This window comes from Leptonotus elevatus, chromosome 1 (assembly GCF_054856555.1).
Source record: "Leptonotus elevatus isolate MCC_2025b chromosome 1, RoL_Lele_1.0, whole genome shotgun sequence".
Lineage (NCBI taxonomy): Eukaryota > Metazoa > Chordata > Actinopteri > Syngnathiformes > Syngnathidae > Leptonotus > Leptonotus elevatus.
The window spans coordinates 12,653,811-12,681,649 of NC_141239.1; the positions used below are offsets into that span (position 1 = coordinate 12,653,811).

The following is a 27,839-nucleotide window of genomic DNA, read 5'->3' on the forward strand; positions in this document are numbered from 1 at the left end:
CAGCACAGGTGATGTCATCTTCAGTCGACAGCAAGTGGGAAAATATGTTTTCAAACTAATTCTAGACAAAATATTAACTTTTTACTGCTGAAAATGGCTCAATGAGTCAAACATCTCTTTAACCATTTTTTATTACGCATTTTTGTTAAATTACTGCATTAAAAAATATGATATGATAATGATGGTTTTCTTAATTAGTATAGTATATAAATGCATGGCTGTATAGACTGTTTTTCATCTGAATCGTTTACATTTATTGCCTACAAGTGTTTTTCATACAAATATTTACTGTAATCATGAGTTTACCTAAATTAGAAGGTACATGTTGACAAACCCCTTATAATTATTCACAACCGGAAACATAAAATATGCACATTTACATCTTTCACAGGATATCACTACTGTCATATATTATTTATATAATTTATACCTATTTACATATAATACAATGCCACGCAGGATGAGGGTATGGGGGTGCGAGTGCGGGGTCAGTGGCAGCCGCAGCTCCCCGCCACCATGTCGTTGTACTGCTTGAGCACCACATTCTCGTCGTCATCGAAGTAGAGCAGGTTGATGGAGAAGAGCTTGTCGGGCACGCAGCACGGCGTCTCGATGCTCTTGATCAGCTTTAGGGCGTTGATGATGGACTGCACAGTGGCGTGGTTGGTGGGCCTCATGTTCTGGCCCAGCGGGAACGGGCACGAGCCCTTGCAGTGGTAAGCGTTATAGCCCCGCGGCGACACGATCCAGCCAGACCAGCCGATCTCGTCAAAGTCTACATAGAGCGGCAGACGCCGGCATGGCATGGACGCGCCCTCCTCCTCTGATAAATGGTCCAGAGAGCGGGCGCTGCGGGGGGACGCGGGGGCAGCCATGGGGGATTGGGGCAGGATGGCGGTAACTTGGCCGTTGTCTGGATCTGTCAGAAAGAAGATATTTATTCACTATATGCAACTCATCTCAACATCTTGCCCCTAAAAATAAAAAATAAATACATGTGATTTGATTTGGAGAAAATGCACCCGGAGCGTGTAAGTGTGTATGGACACGCAGCAAAAACTCCCTGTAAATTTCACTAACAACACAAGCTAAACTTAGCTTGGATTCAGCTATATAGGACTTCAACATGCTTTCTCGAGACAATTCTTACATAAACAGGGCTTTGGCGCCATTTGATAGCATGTTAGAGGGTTGCAGTAAAAGCACAAAAGACGAATAACAGAGCATAGCTCGTTTTTTTGTTTTTTTTATCGCTAATAGGTGAATTCACGAAAAGAAGACAAACTGTTGGTGTTGCACTTTGCTAAAAAGAAAATACTTAAGATGTTAAACAATAACAAATAGCAATGTTTTTTTTCTAGCATTATAATTCCTACTATCAAACTGTTACTGTTGTATGACTTGAAGGATGCAGATCATCCTTGATTTCCTAAAAAAAAAAAGACTAACGATTGTGTTTGCACTTTCCCAAAAATAAACCTAATTTAGTTGTAATAAGGAACCTTTCAATTATTAGATAATTTACTGCTAGCAGGGGTTTTTTTTTCCGTTTCATTGTAAATATCAAATGTGTTTCTGTTCATATAAAAGAAAAGTACTTTTATCTTTTGAATTTTGTTACCCTATCGTACCCAAAGCAAACTGAACTGTGACTTTAAATTCAACGTACGCAACTGAACTGGCAGGATTTTAGAACCTTAAATGAATGCTGTTGAAAAATGTGAAAAGTTCCATATGGCCCACTGCTAACACTGATGTGAAATCAACCTAAGGTCTTGAATTTCTTCAAATTGAATGAGGAAGGGCCTCACCTGCGCTCTCCAGAGTGGTGGACCGCCGCCGTCCGTCGTCCGTGAACAGCACCAGCATGGGCTGCTTGCTCTGGTGGTGGTTGCGTCCCGAGGCGAAGCGGATCAGCTTCAGGTCCATGTGGCTGCCGCCCAGGGTCTGCACCACCACGTGGAGCCCCAGGTTGCTGCCCTCGTCCACCATCCAAGAGCGGACCTTTTCGTGGGAACAAGTCGAGGTTAGTTATTTAAAGGAGATCAGTAGTAGGTAGTTAGATTTCGACTTTTGGCCGTGTGAGGACACTCACGGCTTGGGTGATCGTAAACACTTCCCAACCGTTGGAGTGGACCGGGATGAGTCGAGAAGAGAGCAGCTTCCTCTCTTGCGTGCTGTTGGTTTTGGTGGTGTCCAGCAGCTGATAGACGCTAACCTGGAGATTGGCTCGGTTAGCTCACGCACTACACATCCACCTAAGACGTGTGCAGAATGCCACGTACCTGGCAGAAGTGATGTCGGTTGAACATCAGCGTGGCCTGAGGTCGCAGCTTGAAAAGGTGGAGCTCAGCTGTGAGGATCTTCTCCGTTCTGGCCACGGTGGACAGGTTGAACCGGAACTCCACCTGCTCGCTACGCACTGAAAAGACAAGACACTAACCCTTGTAAAACCTCTTAAAGGAGCGCTTAAAATTGTCTGATATTTCATTTCATTTATTATTATTATTTTTTTTAAATGGGACAGAACATATTAATGAACATTTACAAATGTTAATACGTATGGGATTATAGCCGTTTGACTAATTTGCATATCTTGTCCCATCGGCAGGAAGGTGTCCAAAGTGAGGAGAGGAGAGAGTAAAAGCAAAAACTTTTTTTTTTTAAAGAGTAAAAGCATAGCACATAAAAGAAATACATAAAAACTATTGTCATCACCATAAAATGCTCAACTATATTACGTTTGTATTACATTTTATACATTTTAATACATTTGATAGCAAATTTGAATGCATTGGAAGTGTATTGAACACCTTGGATGACAGATTTGGAACGCACTTGAAGTTCATTTGAATGTATTTTTTTTTTTTTTTTTTTTTTTTTTTTACATCTTCAAAGTCACTTTGAACACCTTTGATGTTAATTTGAACACTGACGTCATGTAGATTGTTTTCCAAATTTCCTCAATTTTTTAGGGGAAAATGCATATTTATTGTCTATCCCTTTATCATTTTGAAAAAAAATTCCACTCTGGAAGTTCACTCTACTGTATTTTTCTGAGAAGATTCAAAGCAGTCCACCGTCAACACAGGTATTGTCATGTCAATCAAATCGAAGTTAATGTTTTACTACTTGTATTCTTAAACATCTTTTAACACTTGTGTGACAAGAACAACTATAGTGTCAGTTAATAACTTAAATAACATGATATTCTTGCCTTCAGTAGTTTGTTTGGCCCTAAAATAATAATAATAAAAAAGTAAAGACTAAAATGAATAATTTGGGGGGAGTAATTTTAGAGACAAGAATCCAAAGACTCTTTTTTACCTTACTGAGTTCACAACAATGGAGTCAAAGATGAAATATTGTACAAATTTTTTAAAGACATATACAGAAAATGTATTTTTAAGGACGCCAGCCTTATACAGACATGTTTCAAACAATATTCCTGTCGTATGTTTTGCTTATCTTTCTGAGTTTTATGACAGCAAGTTAGTGATTCTGTAAGGTGCACGGGCTCCCTCTAGTGGTATGTGAACTAATTACTGAATTAATTAAATACAGTACTGTATTCAAAGTCAAACGTTTTGTAAAATGTTTAGAAAAATATTTTATATATAAAACTTGTATTTCAATAAGGCTAATCATTATTTAAGTACAGTTTTTTGGTATTATTTATACTTTTGCTTACGATGCATAAAACTACTGTATTAAAAGAAATGATACATTTTCACACGAAAATTATGTTGAAACATGGGGGGGGGGGGCAATAATGGCATTCATTTACATTCATATAGTCGCAGAGCATATCCTGAAACGTTAAAAACAAATTCCTTAATCTTGTCCTAATTTTCAGAGTGCAAACAGAAGTTAACAACACATTTTGAGACTCACGTTTGTCAAAGAAGCTCCGCACCGTGTTGCCTTCCAGCAGGTAGGGGTCCTTGGTCACGCCGTGCACGTCGGCCACGGTGTTGTACAAGTCCAGCATGTATTGCGGCGGCTGCTTGCGTCGGTGCGTGACGGCTGCGGGCGGGTCGTCCATGCCGAACACCGCCAGGAGCCGCTTGATGGCGGCCGAGCGGACCTCTTCCGATCCGGCCTGGGTGGACTCGGTAGCATAGGGCTCCTCCAAGTAGTTGAGCGACGGCCGCGCCCAGACCACCGCCGTGCACGCCGAAACGACCAGAAGCACAAGCGTGAGCATTTCGGAAGTCCTCAAAAGTGAGTTATGAAGTGAATAGTGGATAGCGTTAGGGGCACTTATTTATATCTTCATACCGCACACCCTCCTCTCCCCCTCACTTAATCTCATGGTAAACAGCAGTAAAAAAAAAAGAAAGAAAAAAAGATGCTATTTGGCTGCAAATGTAAATCACCCATCAGCGAATGTAAAGGGAGACTAATGGCGGTGTTTACAAAGGTGTCAAGTCCACCGACTGACCGCTATTGTCCTCGAGTCTGGCAATAAACGCTCAAATCAACTTAAAGTGGAAAAGAAAGGAGGAGGGTAGGAGAAAAGTGCAGCAAATGCAAGTTTTAGTCTGCGGGTTGTATACAAGGAATTGTCGCGTCCCCCCACGACGTAACCCCCCTTTCGAGGAAGTGGACCCCCCCGTCAAGGGATCCATTAATTTGCAATAATGGAAACCGATTAAATGGTGTCACTAGCTACACGTCCTTTTCTCTCTATTTGCATAACTGTTTAGCATATTCAGTCACAGCCGGTTCATCGTCTCGTCACAACTTTAATTTCTTGACACGGTAGGGGCGAAGCCGTTAATTTGCTTGAGAGGAAAATAATTTTTAGGTGCAGGTACATTAATTCGAAATGGGCGGTGGCAGGCGGGGATCAAAGTTACCCACTGCACACGACGACAAAGCGGACAAACAAGCCATAAAAAATAGAACACTTGTTGGATGTGTCAGACAAACGTGCCGTTTCACACATCTCGATATCAAAGTAAGACCCTTTTAAACAAACGCGTGTGTTTGGAGAAAGGCCTGACAACTCTTCTAGCAATGCTTATGTTCGCAGTTTGAATATTACAGCTAACAAGCTAGCTAGTTTTTGCTCGGTCTGTCTGTATAGTATATATCGATTTCAATACTATATCTTCGTTTAAAAATGTCGGTCTGCTTGTCTAGTTATGTCTCAATGTAGCTACTAGCGTAGGCCTACTCGCTGTCCGTCTGTCACTAAGTAGGTACGTGATAATATATATATATATCAAATTTATGCTACAATTTTTTTGTATGTCAATATCAATGAAAAAAGGCTTGAAACAAGGAAAAAATAAATAAACGTTTAAGTTTGGCCAATATGTTAAAAAGTAAGATGACATTTTAAAAACTTCAGAAACTAGGGAAAATTGACCCCTTGTTTCAAACAATATTATGGCCTGTGATCAGTTTTTAGAAAAAGGACACGGTCAGGCAACTGGCACTTGAAAGATTAACACAATGTGCACAATGAAGACACTAACTTAGACAATTTGGAATGATGAAATATGTTGGCATCATACAAATTGGTATGAAACTTACATACCTCAAAATGGCATGCCATATGTTGATATAAAGAAGCAAGCTACTGTTCAACACTTTTTTGTGGTCAAAGATGAGTCATCCCGCAGTGCCTGCAAGAAACATCCAAACACTAAAATAGATGCCGAAAGACTATTTCTAACCAGCCCAAGAGCATTTTTTCTGAGAGGAGCTCAAACAGAACTGCCGTGACGTGATCACACAAAATTGGGGTCACGAGTAATAACAGAGTCCATTGTCCAACCGGGTGTGTGTCTAGATGTCCGCCGAACCCCAAGGGTTCGATTGGACCCAAGTTAAGAACCACTGGCCTACCTAATGTTTGAACACACCAGATGTTGATACTTGGACATGTTGTCAGTAAATGACCTGACATGTCCAAGTATCACTCATTAATGTTGAGGAAAAGTTGGGAAGTTATACAACTGCTCGTCAAAAAAATGAGAATATCCTCGAAAAGTTGTTTTGGAAATGCCAGTAATTTATTATTATTTTATTTTATAATTGACATTTTGTTTTTTTTGTTTTAATAAGCAATGCATTGTTAAACTTTCTATGTAAATGTGAGCTAAAACAGTTTTGGTTTTATTTTTTCCATGAATGCAGCTGCTCAGCATTGGAACTATCTCGACGGCTTGCTACGACAGAGGAGCAACGGTAAGCACGGAATGTTATAGGAAATGTTATGAAAATTCCCGGTTAATGATATTGTTGATTCAATGAAAATATGTTCATAAAAGTTAAATAAATAAACATGGCACTGAAATAAATGATTGAAAACAAACAATTCTAAAAAGTGTAGGCAGTTCATTTTGTACGTGAACTAGTTCAAAGTTAATCTCCCAAATTTTAAAATGAACTAGTTGAGTTCATATTCCATAATTGAAAATGTTCAAACTAAGTTCATTGGTCCAAAAATGAATAAACTGCGTTCAAAACAGTTAATTAACCTCAGAATGAGCTCATTCATAACGTTCACAAAGCAAAAATACACTACGTTCAGTTCATGTTAGGGTTGGGTATCGATTCAGATTTCCAAAATCGATTCGATTCGATTCAGAAGGGCCAGATTCGATTTGATTCACGATTCACATTGATTTTCAATTCAGTTAAGGATTTCATGCAGTACCAATTTTACTTTTATGTGGAAGACTTGCAAATAGTAGAGACTTCTTTCTCTTACTTGGTGCATTAGTAAAAATATGAATATTTACATTTATAATTGAATCCAATGCAGTCACATTAATCATTGAACATGACCTGATCAAAACAATAAATAATAATTGAAATCAATTACAACTACAGGGCTATGTAAATAAAGTAGTAAAAACACTAACCCTAACCCAAATCACGACATTCACATTCCTGTGGCGGTTTTTATGCTAAGGTTCCAGTGGTTAATAAATAAATAAAAACAAATTGACATAAGAGACATAGTCATAGGTGCATAATTATCGCAGTCTTTCGCTTTTTTTTTCATTTAATGTACAATTACTGCCACATGCATGCACTCCGTTTAATAATGTGGCGGTAATGCACCAAACACACCTGTCAACCGCGATTAGAAAGAAGAAGAAGAAGTCATGCATTACCGCCAGTGGCCTTCTTCATAGCCATAGGTATCTATGCTAAAGAAGGGGGCGCTAATGAACCAAAAGTATTTGACAACCATCAAATGGAAGTAAAATAAGTACTCTGTAGTCTTGTGTAAGTTATAGTGTAGTATGACTTATTTACCATTTAGAGCAGCAAAATGCACAGTAAACGATCAGGATTCTACTTTTGGCTCCAATGCGACGCAGAATTTCAGTTAAGGTAAGCTATTTAAAACTACTGCAAAAAAGAAAAGCTTTTCCATAGTGCGTCTGTCTAAACAGTGTGTGTTTGCATGTGTGTATTTTTCGAGAGGGAGACCCGCGATGCGATCCGCTTGCATTAAAACGCAGCCCATTTTTAAAGTTTATATAGCAATCAGCAGCTCGGAGCTCGGTTTCCTTTCTTTGTAAGCACTGGGCTCCTTTTGGGGTACTCTGAATAACAGAAGGGCACATTTGAACAACGCTCACTCAATGTTTTCAACGAGTGCGGGCTCGCCTCGGGCACATTAATTTACCGGAAAAAGCTGTATTAAAAGTATCGATTCATGGTTTTATGAATCAATATTGGGCTCTGAAAAGCAATATCGATTCGTTATCGACATAATGATATTTTAAACCCAGCCCCAGTTCATGTACGCCCAAAATATGAACGAGTTCATGTAACTCATTCAGGTACAACACTGGGTTTAGGGACGCTCGAGTAAAGATACCAGGCATCAGTGTCTGTATGGGCCCTATACCCAGCCTTATTTCAAGGTATCAGTACTATTGGTCGCCCTCTTGTGGCCATTTTACGACCAGGAACAAGAAATGAGAAGAATAGATTAGAAAATTGCTATTAATTTCATGCCGTTTTAAGGAACAATCCTGCATTGTGGTATGTCTTTCGTTAAAATTATCTGTCATTGTGTTTTAGGTGAAATTTATCTATCAAAACTGCTAGTGGTATCGGTGCTTGGTATCGGTGCTTGGTATCGGTGACTCCTAAAGAGTTGAGTACTTGTACTGGTTTCAGTCTGAATAAAGTGCTATCAAACATCCTTAAAAAGGTTCACTTGCAAGTTAAATACAACTGAACAATATTTGTTTGCACACAATGAGGGAGCCCATGTACCATACTTTGAATATCACTGTTCTAGACAAGTTGCCGACACTGAATGGCGAATCTTATTTGCCTACGTATTCTAATGTGGGCGGAGCATGCCATTGAAGGTTGATAACACTGGGAAATTTGAACAGTTTTCATATCAAAAGAGTTTGCATTAAAGCACTTCATGATGCTGGATGCTTTCTTTTTGACAGGTAGTTTAATGCATTTGTTAAGCACCGTACACATTACAGATTTAAAATTAACAAACAGTGGCACATTTATGACAGTATTAAATTTATTTTTAAAAATTATCCATTTTTACATATATTACATATCATACAGTTATACTTTAGGGGGGCAGCATGGCGGATGACTGATTAGCTCAGTTGCCTCACAGTTCAGAGGTCGTGGGTTTGCATCTGGCTGCAGCCTTCCTGTGTGGAGTTTGCATGTTCTCCACATGCTTGTGTGGATTCCCTCCAGTTTCCTCCCACATTCCATGCTAGGTTAATTGAAGAAATTGTCTATAGGTGTGAGTGTGAATGGTTGTTTGTCTTTGTTTGTGTATATGAGTCCTGCAATTGGCTGGCGTTCAGCCTAAAGTAAGCTGGGATCAGCTCCAGCACACCCGCGACCCTACTGGGGCAACCATGTCATGTGCACTTCTATCCAGGAGGGGGCTCTTTGTCTTTGTGAGTGTTCAGTTTTGGCAGTGGCAGGCAGTGATGGACAGGATGGTGCTGATCTTGCCGTGCTGGCTAAGGAAGCTGTGGCTCTCATATCCCTGAGGCACGCACGAGCTGGATTGTTTCTCGGCCCGCAAGTGGCAGATTTCAGGGTCCGATGGACTCCTGGAGAAAGAGAAAAACAATGTCAAAACATTTCATATAATGATAGGATGTGCAATTAATTTGGTAGACCGACCCACATGTCACTATTTATTTTTAATTAGATTAGACAGTCAAAGTAAAACTACACTAAGAAAATACATTAAATCAGCAGTTATTTAGGAACAATATAATCCTAAAGCATTTATTTGTGACAGACTTTTGCTCGTTCGTTTTTAATCACTACTTCCATTCTTGAAATGTTGATATGTTAAATGATGATGATGAAAAACTTTGTAATTAAATAAATTTAAATAAACTGGTATTTGAATAATATAATACTCATATAAACATTAATATTGATTTCAATTTATTTATGTAGTCGGGACAGTGCATGTTAATGAACATCACATGGGACACATGCAGGTAAACACACCACACCGGATTAAAGCCATAGGCTAATTGGTTAATAATTTGCATTTTATTTTATTACTGATATAAATGGCGACACGCTGTAAAGACAGGTACCCAAAGGAGCAAAAATATACTTTTTAGTCAGGAGCTGCACCTTTTAAAGTTGCAAATATTTTAGCAAGCAACCTATAAAAGCATTTTTAGTATGGATATAATATAGTTATTTTATTTTTTAAACTCATTCACTCCCAGACATTTTCACTGAAGCAACCCCCTTCACTCCCGGCTGTTTTACTGGATTTTGCAATGATTTTGCAAGTCACACAGAATATTGTGTTCTAAAAACATGTAACCTACCAAAAGAAAGTTTAGAGTCTCTTCTTTCATCAGGAAAAAAAAGTATATTTCTATCTGTTTCCATTTTCCAGCATTTAGCATTAGAATATAGCTAAATTTCATCATTAGTCACAAACCTGTTTAAAACACTGGGGAATAAAGCCTTTTTGCAACATGACCCTGGTTGATCTCTTATACTCTGCTGTCACCTGCTGGCCGTTTTTGTAAGCAACTACCATTGCTTGAAGCTTTCTCTTCAGTTCAGCGGCTATATCAAAGCCTTCTGTATGTTCTAGCATAAAAACAAAAATAAAGTAGAAATACGTTTTTTGGACAATGGCAATAATTAGAACATATTTATAGTTTTTGGGAGCAAATTAGTTCATTTATAAATGGTACCTCATTATTATATATACAGTGGATCACCACTATTTGTGGGTACTAGGACCAAGCACAACCGTGAATCGCAAAAAGTCACAAATAATTGACATTCCCTGGAAAGGTTTACCAATTTCCTATATTAGGTATTAAACCAGTGATTCTCAAATTTCTGGTAGGACGGCTCCCTCTTGTGGTACGCAAAATAATTACTGAATTAAATGTTCAAACTGCGCATAATGGTACAGTGACATCCATCCATCTATCCATCCTTTTCCTCAACCGCTTAGCCCTCACAAGGGTCGCAGGGGTTGCTGGAGCCCATCCCAGCTGGCTTCAGGCAGTAGGCAGGGTACACCCTGAACTGGTTGCCAGCCAATCGCAGCGCACACAGAGACGAACAACCATCCGCACTCACAATCACACCTAGGGACAATTTAGAGTGTTCAATGAACCTGCCATGCATGTCTTTGGAATGTGGGACGAAACCGGAATACCCGGAGAAAACCAACGCAAGCACGGGGAGAACATGCAAACTACACACAGGAAGGCCGAAGCCCGAACTCGATCTGACGTCCTGTGCACTGGGAGGTGGACGTGCTAACCAGTCACCCACCGTGCCGCCCGGTACAGTGACATTCTTTTTTAAATCCAGTACAGCAGTGGGGTTTGTTCTTAAAGTACAGTTAAAATCTGAAAAACAAAACTGTAAAATCCAGCCATTTTCATCCATCTCATGGGGCAGCCATTTTGTCACGTGCTTTCGACTGAAAATGACATCACAATTTCTCATGGCTCAGGTAACAACCAATCAAAGCTCACCTGTTTTTCTGACTTTGCTCATGTGATGTTTGCAAGCTGAGCCGTGATTGGTCGTTACCTGAGCCCTGAGCAATTTTGATGTATTTTTTAGTAACAAGCAATTGGCAAAATGGCCGCCCCCCTGAGATGGATAAAAACGGGCGGATTTTGCTGTTTAATTCATATTCCACAAACGCAATATTAATCATAATACCGTGCTTATACTAGTGGACTATGCTAGTACTTTTACTAGCTGAGTAGAACGTACCTCTTTAAGGATACTAAAAAAAAATTACATTGTTTTTATACAGTGCCTGTTGCCAGCATTAGCTTCTAGTAGCTCGATCTAGCCACTATGCAATTGCCCCATATGAGTTCATATGAGCCGTCGGACTTCTTTTCAAAAGGCAGTTTAATAGGTGAAAATGACTCTGCACACTTGGATGCTCGCAGCCTGACATTTTTCCAGTTCCTACTGATCCATTCTAGTTTTTAACTTCCTCCTACCCCTTTTGAACATACAAACTATTTTCTTTCTTCCTATTCTTGTTTTGCTTTTTTACTTCAACTTATACTTTACTTTAATGTGTTTTGTGTTTTCTTTATGTTTATAATGTTAAATTCTTAACAAATCAGGCTTAAGTAAATGTGCTGTTGTAGCTGGCAAAATAGCTACAGTGGATCTGATCACTTTGTATCATAGGCCTAAATCTCACTTACTGAAGTTTTTACAGAAGAAACAGTTTGCTGCTATGTATAGTTTGCATTTAGGAGAAATATTTTGATTATGGAAAAGTCAACACCAATTATTTTTTCAATATAAAGTGAAATATGTTGTTGTTGTGTTTTTAATTGTTCTTTAATGGAAAAAAAATATGTATTTTTTTTTATTTTTATCCAACTGCTGGATTATTTGATAGAGTTTTCAGTTGGATATCCAAATGCCAAAATATTCTATCTATTAGGTTCTATAGTGAGGATGGTTCATAGCATTTCCAACGCTTACATACCGTCAAAAGTATTTGACCTATCTAAAAGCAGAGTTTCATACAACCACCTGATTGTAGGTTATTGTTGCTCATACAAAACCACACATTAACATGGGCTATAGTTTAGAATATGTTTTTAAAAGCACAAACATTATCTTTTTCCTTTTTTTCAATTACTTAGTCCCAGAGAAGAGCAAAGGTGTTAAAAAGAACATTTGGTGTTTGTGGAGGAAACTTAAAAGAGTCTGCTTGCGAGGGTGTCAGAGCTCACAAGCAATTGTGAAGTGATGGCCATTGGTGTGTATGTGGGCGTGTGTGTCGGTGGCAGCTGTGCTCATACGTACCTGAGAAAACATCGGTTTCCTGTGGTGCAGCCTCCCAAACATCTGCCCACGTCCACTTCCTGTTGAACATTAGCAACACACACAGACGGGCCGTCAGCTCACAAATATTGACAACCTCGTTTAGCATGGCCCTCCACTTTGATTTAACACCTGCAGGGGCCCATTTGTGTTTGCCCTCTTTGCTCGCACCTTCACTGCTGAGCCCAGACCACCCCGCAACAGCACCCCCCTTCCTTTTTTTTCTTCTTGCAATGGCATTGCCTAAAACAACAACAAGAATTCATTCATTTTATGTTGAAATTACTATTAAATCATGTAAAGTCTTGACTACTTTTCTGGGGTTCACATTTGTAATTTTTGGGGTGTTAATTATCCTTAACAATTACACTTATAAATAGGAATAATTCAAAATTAATGAATTAATACACTCTAAAAAGAGAATTGTTGGCCAACGTAATTGAGTTGCTTCAAGTGGAAACACACAATTGAATTAATATATTTAATCTATATATGTATATATATATATATATATATATATATATATATTAATGAACTCAAGTGATAAAACTTAATGACTTCATAATTAATTAAATTTAATATGTTGACTTGGATTAACTTCATTCAATCGTGTGAAGCAATTCAATTAAGTTGGTCAATAATTTTCTTTTTAGAGTGTATATAGTCCACATCATTTTTGTTTTTTTAATAATATATTCGTAAGATTTAGAATTAATTATTTGAATGAGTTTCATATATGTGCTATTATAAATATAGTTCAAATTCTTTAGTTTTATTCATTTTAACTCACATTATTAAATAAAAAATGGGGAGGGGCGGTTGGCTTGAAATGTATTTCAATATGTTTCACGGGTTACATTTTTTTTATACAAAAGTATTTTAGTGTTCCCTATAAACATACAGTAATATAGTTTATACACTATGCCATGAATATAGTTCTTTCATATTGTATTTTGTAGTTTCTTTTTTAACATCACTTTACTTTTTAAATATCAAAGTTTTGTGTTAAGCTTTGATATTTTTTTTCACTATAATTTCCCCCCATGAAAACAATTATCTTTAAAAATGACACTTAATCTTTAAATATACTGTTTGAAAGGTCTTACAAGTGCTTCATATTTCATTTTATCGAATGCAGATAGAGTACATTTAGGTAGATTGCATGTATAAATGATTATTAAATACTAAAAAAGTGTAAAAAAACAAACAAAACACTTCAAATATTTTGGTATAATATTGTCATGTTTAAAGTGAAAGTGATTTTAAATTTGACTAACGTTGCCTTAAAAAGTTGAACAATTAAACTTCAATTTATGTATTAAAAAAAAATTACGCTACATATGATGAGCCTTTGTAGTAAGAATAGTAGATTTTAAACTTGAAAAATTGCATGAGCCAACCAAAGCCTCCCTAGCACTATCCTATCATCTTAGTCCTCCCAATTATGGGTTCCTCCCAACAGTAAAACCACATGAAATCAATATTTTTCATTTTATTTTTCCTTTCCGCAAGAAAACCCCCAATCCGGTGCTTGTGGTTGTGGTGCGAATAAGCGAGAGGAAGTCAGGAGGCTGATGAAGTGGTGTCTGTCACCAGCATGAATAAAACTACTTCATTAGTGTCTAGCACCCACACAGCAGTAGCGTTTCCTCTTGACTTGTGAAAACTGAATTACAAATAAGGCCACTTTGCATGTGCGAAGCTATGAAAGCAGAAGGCAAGGTTTTCCAGGTTTAGTGTAGACTCGCTATTGAATCTCATTTTAAGCATACCCTGAGTCTCTCCTCCTTGACGCCGTCGGCGTGGTATACGATTTCGTAGTAGTACTCCACGTAAGGGACCCGGTAACAGCTCTCCTTCAGCTCGCAGGCCGCCACTGTCTGGATCACGTCCACTTTGTTGGGGGTCTCCACCAGGGCCGGGTCAAATTTGGTAGGCACGCATGAGAAACCCTCTGAGGAAAAGTCACATTACTTAGCATTTGGACATGTCTTATTAATAATGTAAATAAACAAAACAAAACAGTACTTAACATTACTAATTCAAGTTATTAGTGATCATTATGGTCAAATTGGTCAATATCTTCATTTGTTAATGTCTTAAAATGAAAATGAAGCTCTAACTTAACTTAAGGAAGGGTGTCTCAAACTCAATTTATGTGGGGGCTGCTGGAGATAGTCTGGGTGCGTCTGGGCCGCATCAACTAATCCTCAAAAAAAGGGGTTCCAGTATTCAAAAAAAGTATAACATAGTCAACCGTCTGGATTCTTATTACACGGACACACACGCACAAACAACTTCCACATCAAAAATGGTGTGTGTCACACTAACATTAAACTTTGATGTCCAGTAGGGGGCCCCAAAGTATCAGCCTGCTCCTGGGCTGCGAGTTTGAGACTTTTGCACGAAGTGAATCATAAACCGTTTGTGTTATAATATACATTTTAACAATGCCTTAAAATTAAAACATGAGGAATGTGTCTGAGGTATACACAGAATATGCTAACCATTGTCCTATTTTATATCAAATATAATATACTGCCTTCAAATGAGAATGAGACTTTGACCTTAACCTGGAAGGTCATCAATGTAGGAAATTCCCACTGCACTTTTGTTGTCCGCAAGCAAATGCAATTATTTTTTATGCTGCACATGTTCACTTGTTTTATAGCAACAACTGTACAGGGTGCCTTTAGCCCCTATCTCACTGAGAGCTTGCGATGCTGCACGCATGTTTTGCAACACTGAAGGAAGCCTGCCGAAAAAAGCAATACTTGCCAAGTGCACGCACCCTGCACTCAGCCTGTACCGCTCATAGAGATACAGGCTTTAACAAGCATAGTTTTTGGGTTTGGAACAGGAGCGGGCAACCTGACCCATGGGCTGTGAACACAGGCTAAGTAAGCCATGTTAAAAACAAATTAAATGGGCTCGACGCGATCAGGATTTTGTTTAAAAAAAATCAAAAGATAACTGATACAATCAGAAGATGGATCAATCTATTTAAACGACTTGTTTATTTATGGAGCAATCGACCCCTGCTGTTCATGAGGAATTGGGACTGGCAATAGTCAATATAGAGAATAGCCAAAATTCACGTATAACTGACGGCCATTGAAATGCATTGGGAAATAATAATGAAACCCTAAAAAGTCTCCTTAAAATGAGTCACCATTTTCACTAAAACAAAACTGTTTCGGTTTTGCAGAAATTTGCATTAGAATATAGCTAAGTTTCATCATTATTCACAAATCTATTTAGAATCCTGAGTAATTTAGGGGTTTTTCAACATGGTCCTCGTTCATTTGCTATGCTCTGCTGCCACCTGCTGGCCATTTGTGTAATGTTGAGAGGTTGCATCAAAGCCTTCTGTATGCTCTAGCATAAAAAAACATAAAACACGTATAAATACGTCTTTGGGACACTTCAAACATTAAAAATAGAACTTATTTATATGTTTTGGGGAGCAAATGACTTAAAAAGCTGATAAATATTCAATACATGGAAAACGGGGCGGGAATACTGAAAAAAAATCTATGTATTTAAAAAATATTGGTGGGGGGGGGTCAGGTCCAACTGGATATGCCGAGAAACCTTGGATCACTAACAATGTCAGCACAGAACATCCCTGGGGTGAACAAGACTGCCTTTGCTGGCTTATTTTGCGGATCCAATCAATCATATCATTGATCAATTGGCAAATTATGACAATAACCAATAAAATGCAAAATGCAATGCATATCTGTGTATATAAGTCTAAAACGAAACCCTATAAGAGTTACTTCATTCATAACCCCCCCCCACACACACACACACACACACCCCACCCCCACCCAATAAATGTAGCGTGGCAATTGGAGGGTTAAAGTTAGTCTTAGTAAAAAGTATTTTTCTTTAGCCTCAAAACTAAAATGGGCCCCGGTTTTAGGAATCTAAACTAGCAGAGCTATGCTTTAAAAAAGTAAATAATAATAATAATTTCTATGGGGTTTCCGTTTCCTGATTGCGACGTGGGGGCCGCGTTCCAGTTCTTGCGCTTCCGCCTTTGTGCCCCACGGTTGCGGGTTCCCGTCGACGGGTGCGAGTGTGTAGTGTGTCTGTCTCAGTTGTCCGAAGCATTTCAGAGAGTTGAGACACTCTGCGCACTCCTGCGGCGGTTGGGGGGTGCAGGGGTGGGGTGCGAGTGTTGAAATGTGGCCATCAGTGGCCGGAAACGACGCTGATGTGTGAAACCCGGAAGTCAGAAGTCCGTGGCATCTACCCTTTTAAATTGCAGTTGCATTGCAATTACTATTAAATAAAAAGATGCTACTTTACACAAACAAACACAAACAAAATTTTATTAAAGGGGAAGTCAAGTCAAAAATTGTCTTTACAATAATATGTGTCTAGTCCAAACACAGTATTGTATTCTAATTAATATTGTTTTTATGGAGTATAATTTAAGCAGCAAAATCCACGTGTTTTTATCCATCTCAGGGAGCGGCGATTTTGCCACTTGCTGTCGACTGAAAATGGCATCACAGTTGCTCAGTGCTCAGGTAACAACCAATCAAGGCTCAGCTTGTGAATGTCACATGATCAAACACAGAAAACATCTGGAGTCATTATTAATCATTACCGTTGCCTGAGCCATTAGCATCTGTGATGTCATTTTCAGTCGACAGCAAGTGGCAAAATGGTTGGCCCCTGAGATGATTAAAATGGATTTTTCTGCTTAATTCATGTTCCACAAACACAATATTAATCAGAATTCTGTGTTGTGACTTGTGGGTGCATGTAGAACATACAATACTGTAAAGAAGATTTTTGACTTCCCTTTTAAATCGTTAGCCTAATAGCATAATTGCCTGTCATAGTTTTAACGCTGAACGTAACAAATTGAAGCCTCGATTTAATTTTTGCGGATTATGACCTGGATGACTGAAAATCTACAGAGAGGAAGTAAAAAAAAAAAAACGAAAAAATTATAGCAAGCACATTTGTATTTTTTGTTGATACTCCCACAGTAAGGTAAGAATGACTTAGGCGATAACAAAATGAAAAATTTCAGAAAAATATTTTAAGATTTTTTTAAATTAATAATAATTAATGGCGACAGTCTCTGTTTTATATAAAAAATGCAACTAAATGAGAAGTTTAATGAAATCAGTCACCTGGTGCGCCCTTAGATTGCGAGCACCCGCCCACGTCGACCACGCTCTCGTAGGGCGTCTCCGAGTAGAAGGTCCTCAGCGAGGGCACGCGCATGCACTGACCCGGCTGGATCTCGCAGTGGCACTCCTGGATCACCTCCACCTCGCGGGGCCCCTCAAACAGGAGCACCCGGTCCACGTGCATGCCCGTCGGCTCACAGGCGTGGTTTGCGCCACACGACGACAGCAGTCGTTTCTGGGTCTTTTCGACCTCCATGGCGGCAGGTACGCGCATCCGCAGCTGGTTCAGATACCATCAGAGGTCAGAATAACATTGGCCAAAAAAAAGTGTCTTAAAGCCACAAAGTTAGATATAGGGTTACTGCACCTACTTTTTTGTTCCTGAGGAACTCCAGCATGGACGCATGTTGTGCAAAGTCCTGCGCTCCGGCCTCTTGAGGCGGCCTAGATGCTGCCCCTCCGCAGTTAGGTCTGCACATGCCCACGTCCACGCTAACGGGACTGCCAGAGATGTCTGCAATCAAAAAAATACAGACAAACAAAAACATTTTACATACAGGTTGTAAAATAAGGGTGTATGGTAAGAACGTTAGAGGCTTTACCTTGACCGATGTAGACAAAGTGACTCTGCCGCCTGCAGCAGACCCTCTGCGTGAACAGGTTCCGGTGGTCTGTGTGTTTGTTGAGCACCGCCGCCACTGCAAGACGACAACACAACTTTACAATTGCCCCAAGCCAAACAACCTCGAAACCACCCGTCTTATTTTCTGTTCTTTTTATAAAAATGGACATACACTTTCAGTTTTACTTGCTTGATGCTTGTTGGAGAAATCTGAAATAATTCTTGCCAAATTCAAATAGCGTATTAGCTGTACGTCTTTGGCGTATCATCTCGGAGCAAACCCTGCTCATGTTACCTCCACCTCCAAGACGCCTGTAAAGCTGAGTCCATTTTGATTGTTTTGTTAGTTCAATAGTTGTATTTTACTAGAGAAGAATTGCATTCAACAACCAAAGAAAGCTATTTGAACAGTCTTTGAATTGTTTACATGATTCTACATTAATTCCAATATTTTACTGTGAAGGTGAAAACTATGATTAATCAGGATTTATTACAGAAAATTGTGTGATTATTATTATTTTTTTTTAAATAGCTTTACAGCACTGTATATTCAATTCGCGGGCCAGCTCAGTCTCTATCCACTGTACACAAATACATTATTAAAATTACAACAATATTACCAACATTTTTAATGAAAATTGCATAAAAACAACTCAATTTATAAAAAAAAACAAAATTAAAATAGTACCAAAAATGAAATTGAGCATTTTATTAAGCATTAGACAAAAAATCCACCCAAAAATAAATTTTCTTGAATTACAAAGAAATCAGAAAAAAAAATCTAACTAAAAATTAATTACAAATTGAGTTAAACATTTAAATAATGAAAAATGTAGCTATTTCAATTTTACTGCAAATTGCCACAATCTTAAAGATTTTAAGAACTCATTAAAAAAAATATAGATTTTTTTTTTCAATTAAAAATCTAATAAAAAAATACTGGGTTTTTTTTGTCTGGTCAATAACACACACAAAAACTACAGGAAGTGACCATGTAATTTGGTTGACAACTTCCTGTTGGCTTCCTGCTCACAATCTCCTTTGTGCACTAGGAACAAAAAGGGACCAACTCCAAACTGCTCCCACAAAAACAGCATGCATGAAGTCCAAAATGTCTTGCTCAAATGAAAAATTGAGATCCAAGCAAGGGGTCTAGCCCAACTGTTGATAGATTCATTAAATCACAAATGCATTGTTCTGCCTCACTGCAATTGTTTGTAAGGATAGTATTTTCAAGCCATTCAAATTGTGATCCTCTGCTATTTTTATGACTCAAATTCTCACACAAGGCACAATGCTGGCCAAAAAAACAACATGCAGATGACATGGCTAGACAAGCAAACGATGCGCTTATGGGTACTCCACAAAGCAAACAGCAGTACTTACATGTCATGTGGAGTGCACACAGCAGCACCAGGCACTGTCGGGATACGTCCATGGCTTTAAATTCCACCAAACTGCTCCTCAGCTCGCCAGACCCAGAGTGTCCCTCTCGCCCCGACAACGCCTCTGTTATTTATACAGGCTTCAACCTTAAATGTCACCGGTGTGAAGTCAAAAGAAACAAGTGAGAGCTAATCAGATTTCCATGCTTTTGTAGGGGACCTTTTTCTCCTGCAAGACACTTCAAAGGCGAACCTCCCAAAAGAAAAAGGTCAGCGTCCGTTTTTCCGGCCTGCATGTGTGTGGAGCATGGTGCCAGCTCAGCCTAATGAAGTGCCTTAAGTAGCCCGCGGCCATTAAACGTGTCACTCATTCATTAATCATCTTTTATCTCAGTGGGGGGAGGTATTTAGCGCCTTCCACTTAAAACAAAAACCAGGCTAGGATCAGTGTGGGGGCGCCCCGGGCCTCACCTTCCTGGACCGCCCCCAGCACCTTTGTGTTTATTCAGCACGGCGACAAATGGTCCGGGAGCTGACCCCTTCTTCAGAGGAGCAACACACTTGAAGAAGATGTGTTTCACATGACTGCATTCTTGATTTTCGACTTGGAAACTCAACTGTTTACTTACTGGGGTCAAAGGTCAGACTATGACATTAGAATAAAAAACTCAACCTTTTATCTCCAAACTATGGCCATTTTATTTAAGTAGGATGCTAGGTAGTAGGTCACTTGGAAATAACTTAAAGTAATTCAAGAGTCATTATAACTGAAATGAAAATGTATCTCCCTAACAGACATATACAGAATGGCTCAGATTGCCTGGCCATTTGTTGCTAGGCAGAATTGTTGGGGTGTGACCATTTGTGCCTTGTGTCAAACCAGGCTCAAGAGCTGGAATGGGGAAAAAAATTCAGTATCTCGCAGTTGTAGGAACGGCTTTGATTCTTCTTCCTAGCCAGTTGATGCTAGGCAGAATTCGCGCGGCACATCATTTCTACCCCAGGGGCAGTTTATTAATGTCAATCTACAAAACCAGCAGCATTAGAAGATAAATCATAAATCACCCCTCTGAATTAAAAGTGCACATGACAAAAAAAACAACAACTCAAAATTGTCAACTGAAATACAACTATTTATAGCAAGCAGCATTGTAGGCCAAAAGATTTTTTTTCTTCCTGGTCACTAGTTTCTAGGCAGAATTTGTGAGGCAATATCGTTTGTGCCCCATTGCCTCAGTTTGAATCACAAACTACAATCTGCAGTAACAAATAATAGGTGACTCTAAAAACTGTGCAATTATGGAGGACCAAAACTGACAAAATTCAAAATAAATAAATGACTAAATAAATGACTAAAAGTGAAAATAAAAACTGATGTAAAAAAATATAATTTGAAAACTTAATCCCAAAAAATAAATGTAATTGGAAATGAAAACAACAACAATATATATATATATATATATATATATATATATATATATATATATATATATATATATATATATATATATATATAAATACAATTGTATTTAATTTTTTAATTATATTCTTTTATATCCTTTTTTATTTCCACTTTTAGTCATTCATTTATTTATTTAGTCATTTATTTATTTATTTTGAATTTTGGCAGTTTTGATCCTCCATACACAACATCGATTGAGACATATTTTTGTTTTATTGCCTTGCTACTCTTTATTGAATATAAAACATGTGTTACAAATCTCATCTAGAAGGACACTGTCCCGCTCAGGAAAATCGCCAATGTCAGCAAATTTGAGCCATGTAGCAGGAACAGCATTGTAGGTCAACAAAATTGCTCAGTCTCCTTTTTGGCCTTGTTGCTAGGCAGAATTTGTGGGACACGATCTTTGATACACCAGATTTTCATGGAGGTCAAATTAAAGTTGGCAACAGCAGGAAGTGAGACAACCTCTCATATAAATTTTTTTACGTTTATATATATATTTTTTCACTGTTTTGTATTCAAAATTTTGTTGTCGGCCCTAAGCAAATGTTGAAGGGAGAAACCATTGGTTGTCTTTTAACAAATTAAATTTGACCGCTCCACTCCTAATCAAGTGTTAGTTCGCGTTTGATATGCTGATGGGATCCCCTCATTTGTGGAGGGGGATCAGCGGATCATCATCAGCACTCAGACACCTTGATCAAGGACGAGTTTCACTTGCAGTTTGTTTTTCAAAATGAATCATGGCGGCAATTCCCGCTTATTAAAATTCACTAATGGCTTGATTGAATTAGCTGTCTTGTGAAATTTTTGGTATGTTACTGCCGTTCACGCATGCAATGCAACAGTCAACATATTGTATTTGTATTGGGATTCACTTTTTGTTTTTTTGTTTCTTTCATGCACTTTCCCATACCTGTTTACATAGTTTTTTTGTTTTTTTAAATATTATATTTGGAAATATTACTTAGATTTTATGTGTAATGTTTTTTTTTTTAAATAAATCAATCAACATTTTTTAATTGTTTGATTGATTTTGTCTGGAATATTATTAATATCTGGATTTTGTAGTTGTATATATTTATATGTCCCTAGTCAAATTTGCTAAAAACATTTAAAATAATGCTAGTTGCTTTATATAACATATAGGCATTGTAGTTCTATAGTTAGAATTTTTGAAAAAAAAGTAAATGATTAAAAACAATAGATTAATCTCTATTGTATGGATTGTATCGTTATGTTTTTATTATTATTTTGAATAATGAATATTAAATCCATTATAAAAAAATTCAAAAATGGTTACAGTACGTCATTATAGTGCTATATCATTACCATATCTCAGCTCATACATCTGTCGTTACTCTTATATTTGGTTTAATTGTATTGTTACAGTGTGCAGGTGCACCTGATAACGTTGTTGAGGCTTGCGCGTTAGTGTCATTGTGAATTATGATGTTCAAATCTGCACATACTTGCAGTGTCCTCGTCACGTGCTGAAATGCTCATCAGGCAGGAGATGATTGGATTATACACCGGCAACGTGTACTGTAAGTATGAAGCTTATAGGTTGCAGTCCGGTGACATGTAACAGGCTGCCTGGAGTCAGGTCGTGTGTCTGTCTGGAGTTACCATTTGGACTGGCTTTGACAGTTTGTTGAATTTCTTGAAATTCTCTTACAATGCGATAAGATGGAAGAAGTCGCTGGAGTAGATGAGCAAATAAAAGGCTAGCTTTCCAATTTAAGTTACTAATATTAGGGATAGACTGATTATCGGCCGATATTTGTCAAAATGCCAAATATGGGCATCAGCTGAGCGGTGAATACGAGCTAACAACAAATTTAGGGTTTTCATCGGGATTTGTTCACAGACAGTTTTTACTTGTCGCAAAGACATTTCAAACATTCAGACAATTTTTCATTTTGAAACCTTTTAAGAACACTGATGAAAATTAGCTACATTCACATGCACTTGTCTTTCAGGGAATTTAATTTATAGTTCTATTTAAAGTTCCACTTTATAAAAAAAATAATGCTGTCACTGGGAACTCTACACTTTTTATTAAAAAAAAAAAAAAGTTAATATTAAGAAATGTTTATTTTTTTTAATTTACATTAGAAAACTTTAGGGAACTATTTACTTGCTCAGTTTTTTATTTATCTTATCTTAACAAATGCTGATGAGTGTGTCAATAGAAGCTCCCTGCAATTTTTGTTAGAATTTTTTAAACAAAGCTGTTAATTCAGTTTAAAATTAAAAGAGAAAGTTTTTTATTTTATTTTTTTAATGTATTTTGACACTACTATTTTCTATTTTACTGCAAATGAATATCTGCTTGAAATATCAATTATCGGCCCCCTTGACTACTATCAGCCTTGAATAAAACATATCGGTCTATCACTAACTAATATTAAACCGTTTCCTTTGTGCAACATTAGGACAAAAGTTGTATTGTAGTGTATATGTATATGAAATTGTATTACCAAATGTGGTTCCTTTCCTAATGAAGAGTTAATGTAAAAGTACTATGAAAGCATGAATATATGTTCATATGCCATCAAAGTTGTACTGAGTTTGAGTTAGAATTTCCCACAGTGAAAGCTCACAAATAAATGGGGGCCACACTTACTGTGTGTCTGCTGTGACCTCGTCACTTGCAGCACATTTTAAGGATAAAGGATAATCCCACCAACGTGTTTTACAGGCTCCCGCATTCATCTTTGGAAGCCTCGGCAAAGCCTGTCTGTGGTCTGTCTGCGTGGGAGGAGCCCGGATTACAGCCCTTGGGACATTACGGGCAAACCGCATGATCCCGCCACAGCGGTGGACTGCGAGCAGCGACGGCATCAGCACCTGAAGAGCTTTATGAGATATGGAAAACATCACCTGAGAGTGATGGCTCACCTGTGCAAACGCGTTTGCATCAACTACTCTGCGACATAACTCCTGGTGGTAATTCCTTAGTAGTCATGTCTTTGAACAGTAAGAGCAACACAGAGCGCAGCAAGAGGAACATAAAAACATGTAAGTGCATGTAAAGTGAGGAACTTGGGTTTTGTACTTCCAACTGTATGTCCCGCTTGTTCTTTAGGGGGTCCACCAGAGAAGGTGTTCAAACGGGCGTCCCGGGATGTCGCCGTGAAGAACCAAAAGCAGCAGGAAGTAACGAGGCACACGGCGTTCTCCAAGGCGGCCTACGACCTGAACCACTCGGAGAGAGTGTTAGACGAGCTGGCATTTGGACGGCGGGTGGGCTTCTATGAGCTCAGAGGGGAGATCGGATCGGGGAACTTCTCTCAGGTTCGACTTGGTATACACGACTTGACCAAAGGTGAGTGAGGCTTCAGTAGTTTTAGGCATTGCTTGCCCATATTTGATCCCTTTTCACACTGCACTTAGCAGGGCACAGCTAACAAACCTACTGTGTATGTAGTGAGGGGCGGGTACCACAGGATGGAGTGTTGCTGGGCAGCGCAGCAAGATGAATTCTGCCGTGAAGTCAAGGCGCCTCAAATTGAAAAATGGCGCCTCCGTGACTTCAGGCAAACGCCTTAAATAGGGGAGGAAATAGCGGAGTGATTTAGTTCTATTTTGGCTGACTTATTTGTATTCACGGCATGAAGAGAATGGAGGAAGCCTTAATAAATGTGGTGTCTCAGTGTCCTGAGCTTTGGGACAACAAGAGTTGACGTACGGTGGCATGTTTAAGAAAACACTGCTTCATACTCAGCCTGAAATATACCTACACTTTCACACTAAGCAAGTGCAGTGTGAAAAGGGCTTAATATAGGTTTTGCAAAACGGACTGCTGCATGTCATCTCATGATAATGTTTTCTGGCTTTGTGAAGCAGCATGTGCCTCAATTTCCATTTGTATCTATTAAAAGGCGCAAAAAGCTAAAAAGAATGATGATAACCATATAACAGGAAATGGGTGAATTAACTGTTTTTTTCTTTCATAGAGAGAGTGGCTGTGAAAGTCCTAAATAAGTCGCGCCTGAACAAGCGCTCACAGGCACCGTTCGCCTCGGAAATCTCATGCATGGAGAAGCTGGCGCACCCCAACATTGTGCGCCTGTACGAGGTGGTGGAGACCTACAGGAGGCTGTACCTGGTCATGGAATACGCCAGCGGTGGCGAGTTGTTCTCCCGCATCTGTAGCAGGGGCCGCCTCTCCGACCTGGAGAGCAAGCTAGTGTTTGCTCAGTTGCTGGCTGCCGTCAAGCACATGGTGAGTATCAGCACACGCCGTACAACATACAGCACAAGAAACTATACACATTTCCTATGTTTCCTTTATAAGGCAATGACCATATTTGGTATAAAACAATATGTGATTTCCCCCAGTCACTTAGCAAAGAAATGTAATAAAGATAAGGAAATGGTTAAATTAAAGTTATATAAAAAGGTAGCTGTACTTGTGTATCACTATTAGAAATTAGTTAGATGTAAGTGCTGTCTTATAAAGAGTGCACACCCCAGTACTTCCTATTTAATTACTAAGGTATTTTTCCATCATATTTTATATTTTTATTAGTATTAATTTTATTCACCTTTTTTTTGCCTGCTCATCATGTTTTTTAGAGAATTTTAAGAAAAATATTTTAATGAATGATTTAAATTTATGTTATGTTGATTTTAAAAGTTTCTTTTCTTTTTTTTTGTCTTACAGCTTATAATAATTATTGTATTAAAAATGATATCTTATATTTTATTTATTTAAAAAAATTGTCTTGTATTTTCTAATCTAATTTACTTTATTATAATAATAATTATTATTATTATGGTTATTATAATAACTTTGTTACATTATGTATGTTTTTTTAATTAGATTTTTTCTTTTTGTGTAATTGCATTATGATGATGATTATTATTATTGATGATTATAATTATTATTAGTGTATGTGTGTGTGTGTGTATATATATATATATATATATACACACTAATAATTATTATAATTGGGAGTATAATTATAATAATATATATATATATATAGCATTTTTCCTTAAAATTGCATGAAGTTAATGGCAATTTTCTATTTTTCTAATTTCTAGTTTACCAGTATCAGCTGCCATCACGAGTACCGATACCTTGAAATAAGGCCGGGTATTGGTACTCATCCCTAAACATAATAATCATTCATCAGTGTTTTTGTAGTCCAAAAATGTATTTTGGTTATCATATCATATTATATTTTCTGTTTATGTTTTGTGTGTGGTTACACTCGTGAACACTTCCCTTATTTGCAATTACAAACCTCACGTCCTCTTGTGGCAGCACGACAGCAACATCGTGCACCGAGACGTGAAGGCGGAGAACGTGTTCTTCACCAGCACTTGTTGCGTCAAAGTGGGCGACTTCGGGTTCAGCACGTGGTGCCAACCCGACGACGTGCTGCACACGTTCTGCGGCTCCCCACCGTACGCTGCGCCCGAGCTCTTTGGGCGCTCGTGTTATATGGGCCGCCAAGTGGACATGTGGGCTCTGGGCGTCCTGCTCTACTTCATGACCACCGCCACCATGCCCTTCATAGCCGCCAACACAGGCAGGCTGAGACGCTGCATCCTGCAGGGATCCTACAGCATCCCCTCCTATGTGCCCGCCCCCTGCGGGGAAGTCATCCGGGGCCTGCTGAGACCCGTGCCCGCCGACCGCCTCAGCGCGGCGAAGATCATGTCCTGCGAGTGGATGAGGGCCGTCGACTACCCGCCAGCGTACCTCCCTTGCCTCCCCACGCCCTCACACCTGGCGGGGCCTTCCGTCGCGCTCGGCTCTGACGACCTGAGCGTCAAAGTGGCGTTGGAGGAGCTGGGCATTACGGAGCGCCACCTCCTGGACGATGGGCTCGGCCCAAGGAGCCCCGTCACTGGCGCCTACCGCATCCTGCTGCACCGCGTCCAAAGGAGGACGTCAGCGGAAGCTACGGGCTACGGCTACGTGTGCATGACGGAGACGCGCAACCGACTCAAGCGGCTGGACAAACGCACCTCGGCGGTTTGTATTGTCATGTAAGCACTTTGCATGCTTTCAATTTTCTTCTAACTTTGTGTCTAATAGGCTGTAAAGTTACATAGTGTGTGTGAGATGGGAATCAAATAAACACACAGAATTTAAAGAAACAGTAGCAAATAATTGATTTTTTGCTCCCCGGTTCCTCCTGTAGATCTGAGTTTGTAATTAGAATAATAACATACCGGTAAATACAGGTGTGTCTGGAGTTAAGAGTCACCCACTTACGAGTTTTTCAATCGTGTGACGCGAGCTCTGCATGGTAACAGTCAAATCAGTTCAATTACACAATCAGCAGCATATTGGCAAATAGTGACCAATCAAAAAACAGGCTGTCTAATGCCACTCCCACTTGAAATTTACTATCAGGCTAAGCGTTGTGTATTTAGAAGAAACTAATAATTGCAAACTCTACTGACATGCTGACTGTTAACTTAGCATTGATAGCTGTTGTTTTGGAAGCAATGAATATTTGAACACACTGACCAATATTACAACATCTTACTGACTCACAACAGAAATAGACTCTTAGATAAATTATTATTATTATTGTTTTGTGTTTGCATTACTGTAATAAAAGGCAGACACGATGCACAAACAGTGATTTATTATTTTTATTTTTTATTTTTTATTCTGGAGAGCTGAGTTCATTTTGACATGTCATCATCATTGCTCTTTTTATTTATTTTTATTTTTTATTATTATTATAAAAAAAAAATATTGTTTTTGTATTTTGTATGTGAGTGTGTATGTGTGAGTGTGTATTCATTAGTTTACCTAAAACCTATTATAAAATCCGATACCGTTCACCTAAACCGAACACTTCAGAATCCAGCCAGAGTCGTGAGGCCGTCAGGAGACC

General features: G+C 38.6%; 3 protein-coding genes across 4 annotated transcripts; 1 reads left to right on the forward strand and 2 right to left on the reverse strand.

Annotated features, from left to right (window-relative positions):
• Positions 1–133: 133 nt before the first annotated feature.
• admp (anti-dorsalizing morphogenic protein) lies at positions 134–4,573 on the reverse strand. Its single transcript, XM_086087618.1, has 5 exons — positions 3,895–4,573; positions 2,286–2,422; positions 2,096–2,218; positions 1,812–2,004; positions 134–919 (listed from the first exon to the last, which is right to left on the reverse strand). Exons 1-5 carry the CDS (start codon positions 4,205–4,207, stop codon positions 489–491), a joined length of 1,197 nt encoding a protein of 398 aa, XP_085943744.1. The 5' UTR covers positions 4,208–4,573; the 3' UTR covers positions 134–488.
• On the forward strand, positions 3,947–27,839 carry LOC147180934 (serine/threonine-protein kinase NIM1-like). Of its 2 annotated transcripts, XM_086087596.1 has the most exons (7): positions 3,947–4,224; positions 6,151–6,201; positions 23,672–23,991; positions 24,059–24,298; positions 24,930–25,198; positions 26,246–26,976; positions 27,806–27,839. In XM_086087596.1, exons 3-7 carry the CDS (start codon positions 23,937–23,939, stop codon positions 27,822–27,824), a joined length of 1,314 nt encoding a protein of 437 aa, XP_085943722.1. In that variant the 5' UTR covers positions 3,947–4,224; positions 6,151–6,201; positions 23,672–23,936; the 3' UTR covers positions 27,825–27,839. The 2 variants fall into 2 exon arrangements, with proteins under 2 accessions (XP_085943722.1, XP_085943731.1); XM_086087605.1 differs by lacking the exons at positions 3,947–4,224; positions 27,806–27,839 and adding an exon at positions 4,638–4,764 and having other exon boundaries at positions 26,246–27,779.
• pnhd (pinhead) lies at positions 8,933–19,555 on the reverse strand. The gene is made up of 7 exons (XM_086087629.1): positions 19,504–19,555; positions 18,098–18,193; positions 17,867–18,009; positions 17,496–17,775; positions 14,112–14,293; positions 12,322–12,380; positions 8,933–9,083 (listed from the first exon to the last, which is right to left on the reverse strand). The coding sequence occupies exons 1-7, from the start codon at positions 19,553–19,555 to the stop codon at positions 8,933–8,935; spliced, it is 963 nt and encodes a 320-aa protein (XP_085943755.1).

Coding starts and splice junctions, on each gene's coding strand:
- admp (XM_086087618.1), bottom strand. CDS start 4,207: ATGCTCACGCTTGTGCTTCTGGTCGTTTCGGCGTGCACGGCGGTGGTC. Junction 2,219..2,285: donor ACCGACATCACTTCTGCCAG/GTACGTGGCATT, acceptor GCCAATCTCCAG/GTTAGCGTCTATCAGCTGCT. Junction 2,005..2,095: donor TGTTTACGATCACCCAAGCC/GTGAGTGTCCTC, acceptor TCCCACGAAAAG/GTCCGCTCTTGGATGGTGGA.
- pnhd (XM_086087629.1), bottom strand. CDS start 19,555: ATGGACGTATCCCGACAGTGCCTGGTGCTGCTGTGTGCACTCCACATG. Junction 18,194..19,503: donor GTGTGCACTCCACATGACAT/GTAAGTACTGCT, acceptor GTCGTCTTGCAG/TGGCGGCGGTGCTCAACAAA. Junction 9,084..12,321: donor GGAAACCGATGTTTTCTCAG/GTACGTATGAGC, acceptor CTCTTTCTCCAG/GAGTCCATCGGACCCTGAAA.
- LOC147180934 (XM_086087596.1), top strand. CDS start 23,937: ATGTCTTTGAACAGTAAGAGCAACACAGAGCGCAGCAAGAGGAACATA. Junction 24,299..24,929: donor TATACACGACTTGACCAAAG/GTGAGTGAGGCT, acceptor TTTCTTTCATAG/AGAGAGTGGCTGTGAAAGTC. Junction 25,199..26,245: donor TGGCTGCCGTCAAGCACATG/GTGAGTATCAGC, acceptor CTCTTGTGGCAG/CACGACAGCAACATCGTGCA.